This window comes from Dipodomys spectabilis, unplaced genomic scaffold (genome assembly GCF_019054845.1).
Source record: "Dipodomys spectabilis isolate Male_0828 unplaced genomic scaffold, ASM1905484v1 ptg000175l, whole genome shotgun sequence".
Classification (NCBI taxonomy): domain Eukaryota; kingdom Metazoa; phylum Chordata; class Mammalia; order Rodentia; family Heteromyidae; genus Dipodomys; species Dipodomys spectabilis.
Window position 1 is genome coordinate 13,473,202 of NW_024870852.1, and position 9,949 is coordinate 13,483,150.

The 9,949-nt window shown below is 50.2% G+C and overlaps 1 protein-coding gene across 5 annotated transcripts in view; it reads left to right on the forward strand.

Moving 5' to 3' along the window:
- Dlgap4 (DLG associated protein 4) overlaps nucleotides 1–9,577 on the forward strand; it is a 70,814-nt gene extending 61,237 nt beyond the window's left edge. For all 5 annotated transcript variants that reach the window (XM_042694492.1, XM_042694488.1, XM_042694489.1 and 2 more), the window contains 3 exons: nucleotides 4,781–4,872; nucleotides 6,879–7,034; nucleotides 7,814–9,577. In XM_042694492.1, the coding sequence (XP_042550426.1) occupies nucleotides 4,781–4,872; nucleotides 6,879–7,034; nucleotides 7,814–8,032 (467 nt within the window). In that variant the 3' untranslated portion in view covers nucleotides 8,033–9,577. The remainder of the gene's footprint in view (nucleotides 1–4,780; nucleotides 4,873–6,878; nucleotides 7,035–7,813) is intronic.
- The last annotated feature ends 372 nt before the right edge of the window (nucleotides 9,578–9,949 follow it).

The following is a 9,949-nucleotide window of genomic DNA, read 5'->3' on the forward strand; positions in this document are numbered from 1 at the left end:
GACAGCTCCCAGACAAAATAAAAACCTTACCAAGAGGCTGGGAAGGTGGCTTAGATGTAGATGGCTTGCCTAGCACACATGAGGCCCTGGGTTCGATTCCTCAGTACCCCACACACAGAAAAAGCCAGAAGTGGCACTGTGGTAGAGTGCTAGCTTTAAGTAAAAGAAGCTCAGGGATAGTGCCCAGGCCCTGAGTTCATGCCCCAGGACTGGCAATGTATATGTATATGTATATAGATAGATAGATAGATAGATAGATAGATAGATAGATAGATAGATAGATAGATAGATAGATAAATAGACAGACAGACAGACAGACAGACAGACAGACAGACAGACAGATAGATTATGAAGAAAACAAAGGACACTAATATGCAGTTACCAATATCAAATTTCTGTGCCAGGCGTGATGGCACACACCTATAATCCCAGCACTCAAGAGGTAGAAGAAGTAAGGTGACAAGTTTCAGGCCAGCCTAGACTTCCCTTCAGGAAGGAAAGAAAATTCTTATACTTTTTTTTGTCAGTCTTGGGGCTTGAACTCTGGGCCTAGGCGCTGTCCCTCAGCTCTTCAGCTCAGGGCGAATGCTCTACCACTTGAGCCACAGCGCCACTTTCAGCTTTTTCTTTTTATGTGGTGCTGAGGAATCGAACCAGGGCCTCTTGCATGTGAGGCAAGTGCTCCACCACTGAGCCACCTTCCCAGCCCAGAGATTCAATTTTAATAGCATTCATTGGTTTCAGAAAGCTTTGTCTAGTCCACAAATTTCCATTCCGTTTTCTTCTCTCTAGATTCCAGTCACACATGAGCTAGACTGTGTGACATCTTTTTTCTTTTTTCTATTTTTTTTTTAGAACTTAGTCTAGATTTTCCTGCTGGATTATTTCATAGTTCAGCAATGAATCTATCAAACCCATGGTTGTATTCTAACTTTTTTTAGTCTAGATTATTCACTTGATAGTCTAATAAATTCTGGTTTCCTAGTGAATTTCATCTTGCCTTTATATTCTGGTACATGTTTGGAGGTTTTTGTTTGCTTTTTTCAGTCGCGGGGCTTGAACTCTGGGCCTGGGCGCTGTCCCTCAGCTCTTCAGCTCAAGGCTAGCGCTCTACCACTTGAACCACAGTGCCACTTCCGGCTTTATCTGCTTATGTGGTGCTGAGGAATCGAACCCAGGGCCTCATGCATGCGAGGCAAGCACTCTACCACTGAGATACCTTCTCAGCCCAAGATAAGAGTTTTATGAGATTTCCTGCCCAGGCTGGCTTTGAACCATGAACCTCAGCTCTCAGCCTCTTGAGTAGCTAGAATTACAGTTGTGAGGCACCAGAGCCTGGCTCTTGTATATGTTCACAGTTATTTTAAAGTAATTCATATCTGTATCTCCAGGAGGTTTTTTGTTTGGATATGTAGTTGTTTGATTTTCTCACCTACTATACTTGGTAATTTTTATTCAGTGTCAAAGTCTGTGTATAAAAACTAAAGAAGCCGGGCGCCGGTGGCTCACATCTGGAATCCTAGCTACTCAGGGGTCTGAGATCTGAGGATCACGGTTCAAAGCCAGCCTGGGCAGGAAAGTCTGTGAGCTCTTATTTCCAATAAACCACTAGAAAACCGGAAGTGGTGCTGTGGCTCAAGCGGTAGAGTGCTTGCCTTGAGCTGAAGAGCGTAGGTACAGCGCCCAAGCCCAGAGTTCAAGCCCCACGACCAACCCAAAAAAAAAAAAAAAAAAAGGTTCAGAGCAGCACAGACAGAAAGGTCCATTATAGTTGGTCTCCAAAAAAACAGCAAAAGGCACTAGAGAGATGACTCAAGTGGTCGAGGACCCTAAGTTCAAAACAGTATTGCCTTTAAAAAGCCTAGAAATAATTTAAAGCTGGAAATGATTTTCTGCTGTATAAGAAAGGATGAATTTTTGTTTTTTGCAGGCAAATTAGAATAGTCAGATCAGTTAATGGGATTGAGCATATTGAGAGCTGGGATTTTGTGACAGATTATCTTTTTGTGTGTGTGCTAGTACTAGGGCTGGTGGTACTGGGTACTCAGGGTCTGGGCATTTTCCTTGAGCTATTTTTGCTCAAAGCTAGCACTCTACTACTTGACCCACACCTCCACTTCCAGCTTTTTGTGGTAGTTGGAGGTAGGAGCCTCACAGACTTCTCCACCAGGTTGGCTTTGAACCATGATCCTCAGATCTCAGCATTCAGAGTAGCTAGGATTACAGGTATGAGCCTGTGGCACCCAGGGACAGTTTATCTCTTTTGTAATTTCCCCTTAGTCCAGGATGCATCCTTCCTGCAGTCCCAGGGAGAACCATAGTATTACCGAGGCCCTCATCCATGGCAGATCCTTACCGAGGCCCTCATCCATGGCAGATCCTGAGCTCCAACTCTCCTCACATACATCTGAAAACTGCTTTAGTCTTTGCTCCATTGAATGTGCTTCCCTGGATGTTTCCAGTGCTGGGTCTCCCTTGGTGTAACCCTAAATTCCAGATATTAAATCTGAATTCCAGATTGCTTGTCTTTTTAAAATAAGATTTAGGGCTGGGAAGGTGGCTCAGTGGTAGACTGCTTGACTCGCATGCATGAGGCCCTGGGTTCAATTCCTCAGCACCACATAAGCAGAAAAAAACCACAAGTGGTGCTGTGGCTCAAGTGGTAGAGCCTTGAGCTGAAGAGCTGAGGGACAGCGCCCAGGCCCAGAGTTCAGGCCCCATGGCTGACAAAAAAATAAATAAAATAAGATTTATTTAAATAAATTTATTTAAATGAAATAAGATTTATGCCTTCCTCTTTTGGGGGGTGTTGAAGGGGATAGGCAGTACTTGAGATTTGAACTCAGAGGCTTGTCACTTGGTTGGCTAGTACTCTACCACTTGAGCCATGTCTCCAGCCCTCGTTTTTTGCTAGTTAATTGGCATTGGAGTCTCATGGACTTTACTCCCTAGACTGGTCTTGAACCAAGATTCTCTAGATCTCAGCTTCCTGAATAGCTAGGATTGCAAGTGTGAACCAGTGGCACCCAGTTTTATTCTTTTCTCTTTAAGTGCCATATTAGCTATAAATTATAAGTAATTTCCACTGTGATTTCTTTGATCATTTTATTTAGACAAGTGTGTTTTTGTTTGTAACACACGGAGGTTTATTACATTTTCATAATTTTATTTTTTTAATAGTTGTACAAAGAGGTTTTAATTCAGCTAGTCATTATGAATATAATGCCTCTTTTTCCCTCATCTTTCCCCATCCATACATACATACTAGGTTTCTAACCTATTTAAGTTACTGCTGCAAAGCATTCTGTGTATGACTGGTTCTTTAAGATATATCCTATTTCTTTTTTGGGGGGGGGGGGGTCCGGTCATGGGCCTTAACTCTGGGCCTGGGCTAGCTCAAGGCTAGCGCTCTACCACTTGAGCCACAGCACAACTTCCGGCTTTTTTTTTTTTTTTTTTTTTTTGCTTATGTGGTGCTGAGGAATCGAACCCAGGGCCTCATACATGCAAGGCAAGCGCTCTACCACTGAGCCACCTTCCCAGCCCCAGATTTATCCTATTTCTTATGGCTGAAAAGTCTGTTTCATTGACTGTGCCATGTTGTTATTAGATGCTTATAAGTTAGGAAATTTATAAGCAAATTGAACCGCTTATCAGTGTTTACATCTAGATTTATACTTGAGTCCATTCTAACATTAGTATAACTATATTAGTATTCTTTTTTTTCTTCTTCTTCTTCTTTTTAATGCTGGTTCTGGGTTTGAATTCAGGGCCTGGTTACTGTCCCTGAACTTATTTGTTCAAGGTTAGCACTAAACCATTTGAATCACAATTCCACTTCCAGTTTGTTTTTGTTTTTGTTTTTGTTTTTTGTAGTTAGAGATAAGAGTCTCATGGATTTTCCTGCCTGGTCTGACTTTGAACTGTGATCCTCAGAGCTCAACCTCCTGAGTAGCTAGGATTACAGGTGTGAGTCACTGTGCCCAGTTTTTTGTTTTTTTTTTTTTTTGGCCAGTTCTGGGGCTTGAACATTGGGCCTGAGCTGTGTCTCTGAGCTTCTTTAGCTTAAGGCTAGCACTCTACTACTTGAGCTACAGCTCCAGTTCCAGCTTTTTCTAAGTAGTTTATTGGAGATAAGTCTCACTTTTTGTTTTTTGAGCAGAATCTCAGTTGGAGCCCAAGACTGGTCTCAAATTCAAAATCTTCCTGCCTTAGCTTCCCAAGTGCTGGTATTACAGATGGGGGCCATCTGGTCTTTATTTCTTCTTTTCAACTTTAGTTCTTCCGAAATTTTTTTCCATTATAGCTCAGTTTTCTAATCACCATAAAAATGTCATTAGGAACTAGAGGTGGCATCTACTTTTACCTGCATTGTTTGAATTTTTCCCAATAAGAATGGATTAATGGCTGAGCACCGGTGGCTCACCCCTGTAATCCTAGCTACTCAGGAGGCTGAGATCTGGGGATCGAGGTTCAAAGCCAGTCTGGGCAGGAAAGTCTGTCAGACGCTTACCTCCAGTTAACCACCAGAAAACCAGAGTTGGCTCTGTGGCTCAAGTGGTAAGAGTGCTTGAATTGAGCTGATAGAGTGAGGGACAGAGTCCAGGCCCAGAGTTCAAGCCTCACGACCAACCAAAAAAAAAAAGAATGGCTTAATGTGTAAACAAAATGAAGACCTGGTCCCATCACCAAATGATAATGACGTGTTATTCTGCCCCACCCTTCACCCCGGCACACCTGTGCTCTGCTCAGCTGTTCTTTTTCTACCTCTCTTGCTCAGTCTTAGGAAAGGTCCTCAGTGCTGTGGGCAGTGCCCAGCTCCTGATGTCCCAGAAATTCCAGCAGTTCCGGGGCCTCTGTGAGCAGAACTTGGTGAGTGTGACTCTTCTTCCTCCATATAGGGCTCCAGCTGGCCAGGGCTCTGCCAGCTGGCCCCTTGCAGCCCACAGGACCTCCTCCATAGATGGGGATGGTGCTGCTTCCTCCAGGCACTGGAATATGGCAGTACTAGCCCATGAGAGAGCTGCCCGGGCCCTCCCGAAATAGAGCCTTGAAGCCAGTGTAAAGCAGCCCCATGAAAGGTGAAGTCAGCCTTTATTTATCCATTTTTATGGTATTGTGGTTTCAAATCAGTCTTGTGCTTGGTAGACAGGCACTCTACCACTTGGCCCACACACCTCCAATCCTTTTTGCATTATTTTTAAATGGTCTTGTGGGGTTTAGGTGGTGGTGGTGGTAGTGGTGGTGGTGGTGGTGGTGTGTGTGTGTATGTGTGTGTGTGTTTTAATTGATCTTGGCCAGTTTGGACCATAAAATCCTCCTATCTTCTTTTCCCACGTAACATGGATGACACGCCACAAGACCTACATATTGTTTAAGATGAGGTCTCCCTTTTTACCCTGGGCTAATCTTGAGCCATAACCTTTCTGATCTCTACTTTCTGAGTAGCTAGGATTATAGGTTTGAGCTCCACTTGTGCTCTGGGCTTGTCCTGCCTTATTTAAATAGTCTGTATCCTAGAGGACACTCAAGATAAGAACTAAATAAAACACCACCACTTGGTTAGTGGGCTTTCTTCTCCTTCCCTCTGCCAGGGCCAGAAGCAGAGTCGAGTCTTTGGCAGTATTTCCCGCAGAAAGACTCTCTCTGCTAAGCCAGGACTGTGAGTTCCTGCTGCGAGGACAGTGGCAAGATCACCTCCAAAGGTCCACACCGCGGCCCCTCCTCACTGCTCCCCCCCCCCTCCCGCCCAGAGTATGCTTCCTCCCTGTAAAATGCGAGCCTTGCTTGCCTGCCTGACATATGTGGAAACTGGAGGTCTTTGGGTATTTTGTTTCGTTGTTGTTTTTTACCCCAGCCCTCTGCTGGTGGCTCTGGCAGTGGCCTCTGCGCATGTGTGCAGGGCCTGTTCTCACGAGGGCACATTTCCAAGGAGGCCTGCCACCCATACTGGTATTGACCAGGAACTGGCTTTATTCCCCTCCCCCCCCACACACACACAAATACACGGATCCTGACCTGGACCTGGGAACAAAAGAGCAGGCCTCAGCCAGGCCTCAGTGGCTTACACCTATAATCCTCGCCACTCAGGAGGCTGAGATCTGAGAATCAAGGTATAGAGCCAGCCCAAGCAGAAGGGGGAAAAGAAAGACCCACAAGACTCATCTCCAATTAGGCTACAAAAACTCTGAAGTGAAGGTGTGGCTCATGTGTTAGAGGGCCAGCTATGAACAAGGGCCCCGAGTTCAAGTCCCTGAGTTGGCAGGAAAAAAAAAAAAGAATAGGACTGGGCCTGAAAGGTCCCAATTCAGCCAGGCACCAGTGCCTCATGCCTGTAATCCTACCAACTCAGGAGGTCTAAGATGGGAGGAATGCAATTCAAAGCCAGCCCAGGCACAAAAGTTCATGGGAGGGCTGGGAAGATGGCTCAGTGGTAGAGTGCTTGCCTTGCATGTATGAGACCCAGGGATCGATTCCTCAGTACCACATACACAGAAAAAGCTAGAAGTGGCACTGTGTCTCGAGTGGTACAGCGCTAGCCTTGAGCACAGAGAGGCTCAAGGACAGTGCCCAGGCCCTGAGTTCAAGCTCCAGGACCAGGTAAAAAAGAAAACAGCTCATGGGACTCTTTATTTCCAATTAACCATCAAAAAACCGGAAGAGGCCATGTGACTCAAGTGGTAGAGCATTGCCTTGAGCACGGCTCAGGGACAGTGCCCAGGCCCTGAGTTCATGCTCCAGGACCAGCACCTCCCTTCTCTCTGGCCCCCCACAAAAGAGTCTCAATCCAGTGCCAGCAGGACTAGGTACCGTGCACAAGGCAGGGGTGAGATTAGCTTGTGCCTGGGTGGCCCCACTGATCTCCGTGTGCCCCACAGAACCCTGACGCCAACCCACGTCCAACAGCCCAGGACCTGGCAGGGTTCTGGGACCTGCTTCAGCTGTCCATCGAGGACATCAGCATGAAGTTCGATGAACTCTACCACCTCAAGGCCAACAGCTGGCAGCTGGTGGAGCCCCCGGAGAAGAGGAAGGTGAGCATGGAGCAGTGCGGAGGGGAAGTCCAGGGACAAATTCCTGGTCGGCAATAACGCTGCCCACATCGGTCAGTGCTGCTTGGCTCCCTTCTCCGTATGTCGTCTTTGAGCTGGGGCTCACGTCCATCTTTGTGCGGGGTCCATGCCTGGCACGCGTCCAGCATGCCACTCGCTCTGTAGTGGAAGGCTGCGTGGAAGCATGCCCTCCCGCCCTGCATGTCCAGAAGGGGGAGGGGTGGTCACGGGAGACCTGCCCACGGGCACTAGCAGAGGCAGCAACATGGCCCCTTCTCCCGGGGCTATGCTGCCAGGGTACTGGGGTTTGGACCCAGTTCAGCCTCCTTGTGGCTCAGCCCTGAGGCTCAGGACTCCTGCTTTATGCCAGGGGCACCTTTGGGCTCTGATAGGGCAGCATGTGAAATGTGACCAGGGAGGCAGAGCCCTAAATGTAAGTTACCTGTCGGGCTGGGTGACTGCCTAGCTCCTGCCTGAGGCTCAAGCTCCCCCGGGCCTGGGTGGGAGCAGGGGGGGGCTGGGATCTGTCTGTCCCCTCCCGTTAGGCTGTGGTAGATTCTGAGCTTGCTTTCTGCCCCCGTGCCTGCGCTCCGCCCACCGTCATTGCTTCTGTGGCCTCCTGCCTCCCACTCGTGTTGCCTGTGCCGGGTGTGGGGAGGCGGGGCGGGAGACGCCGGCTGCCAGCCTGTAGCAGGGGGTAGTGCCACAGGAAGCGTGGCGCCTTTATTTTATTTCCCTACCCTCTTCGCTATCTCCTAAAGGAAGAGAAGAAGCCACCCCCTCCAGTCCCAAAGAAGCCAGCCAAGTCCAAGCCGGCCATGAGCCGCGACAAGGCCTCGGACGCGGGGGACAAGCAGCGGCAGGAGGCCCGCAAGAGACTCCTGGCGGCCAAGCGGGCGGCGTCTGTGCGGCAGAACTCGGCCACAGAGAGCGCGGACAGCATCGAGATCTACGTCCCCGAGGCCCAGACCAGGCTCTGAGACCCGGCAGGAGGAAGCAAAGCGACTTCAAATCATTAAACAACACACACAAGAACGGAATGCGAACGGAAGGGAATTTTCTCAACCTCTAGTGTGGTTCTCTCTAGAGACCCTGAGCCAACTTTTCAAATTGACGCATACAAGGGCTCACCATTTGGCTTTCTTGGGTCCCTCCGAGCTGTAGGTTCTGGAGACTTCTCACACACAGAAAAACGTCCACCGAAACCACAAAATGAAAACCTTTCTCTCCCTCTGGCTGGCCCTGGCGGACCAGACAGCCGCACTTCGGCAGCTCCCGGCCCAGCTCCACATGCAGTCAGTCTTTTTACTTGTTCTGTCCGAGGAGAACTTCCACTCGCGTGTTTACAAGACGCCGACCGTCCAAGGGCAGCCTCGGGGCCCCTGCCGAGCCCCCCCTTCCCCCAGCGGCCCCCCTCCCGCCCCGCAGTTTGCGTTCTCACCTTTTTCTTTTCCCTTCAGAGCTCACACAGGGGTCACCAGCATGGCCAGCGGCTTTCTAGTTCCCAGCCCTGTGGGGTTGAGAGTCCAGAGGACAGACAGATGGACACGCATCCTCCCCTCCCCTCCCCGACCCCACCAAGTGCTCACACACAGCCTCCGCCCTCGGCCTCCAGTGCACCCCACAGACGCCTCCTTCTGCGGCTTCCAGCCACCGGGGCAGGGCCAGGCCTGATGCTTCTCTGAACGGATGGGGAAAGTTCTAGTCCGTGGGGAAGCGAGCGGACTCCAGACTCTAGGCCTTTTTCTTCTCTCCAAGCCCCTTCCTTCCGCAAAGGAAAATGTAGGACTGGCAGCGGCCTGGGGGGAGGGGCACACTGGCGTGCAGCCCGGCGGGCGGGCGGCAGTGTCTGTACGTATGTGTACATATGTACATAGACCCCAGAGTGTATATTTCACTAACGCCCGTCTGTCACCATGCCGCAGCGCCGCCACCACCGGCTCTAGGGGCACCTGGCAGGAGGCGAGGGTGTGAATAGCATATATTTTTACATGTACTATATCTAGGTGTGTGTACAAGTGTGTGTAAAAATATATCCCTCGTGTGTAAGCAGCCCCCCCCTTTTTTTCCCCCTTTCAGTTCCCACTCCCCTTCCTCGGTCCCTCGGCCCCGCCTGAGTTTTCTGTTCCTTCGTATTTTTCCCCAGTCCTCCTCTTCCTCCTCTCCTCCCCCCACCCCCACCCCCCTCTGAGCCCTGAGCTGAAGGCAGGGCCTGCAGGGCGGGGTGGGGAGGGGGCCTGGCAGGGGCTGGCTGCACCCAGCAGAGCACTCAGCACACCAGGCGCTGCTCCGTGCTGAGCCCACCACTCCAGGGCATCGGGACATCTTGTCAGGCGCATGCTGCAGGGCTTCCCCCAGGTGAAGCAAGGGCCTGCTCTGGGGCCCCCTTCCAGCTTGGCCGTCTGTGACCTTGGGCAAGTCACTTGACCTCTGTGTGCCTCAACTTCCTCCTCTGTAAAATGGGGACAGTCCCTGCCCCTCCCTACCTCACAGGCATGTTGTGAGAATAAATGCGGTAACGTGTACTCCGGGCTCGTGGTGTTATTGCAGTGCCAGGGGCCGGTGAGGGTGAGGAGTGTGGTGACCTCATGTTAAGGCAGGACTTGGGGGAGTCAGGTGACTTCAGTACGTCGGGTAATGCTAGCTCTGGGGGTTCTAGTCTGTGATCCAGGCTGGAAACGAAGCTCATTGTCACATCAGGAGCACTTCCGATGAGAAATAAGCGTTTCACTTACTGCTGCAGAAGCTGGACGGACGCCCCACTTCCAAGCCCAGACTCTGTGTGCCCCCCCCAGCAGTTGGTGCCCCAGTACACTTAGAGGCCCAGTCCCTGGGCCAGGCCTCCCACACTGCCCTCAGAAGTCACATGGCCCAAGAGGCCACGCACCTGGCATGGA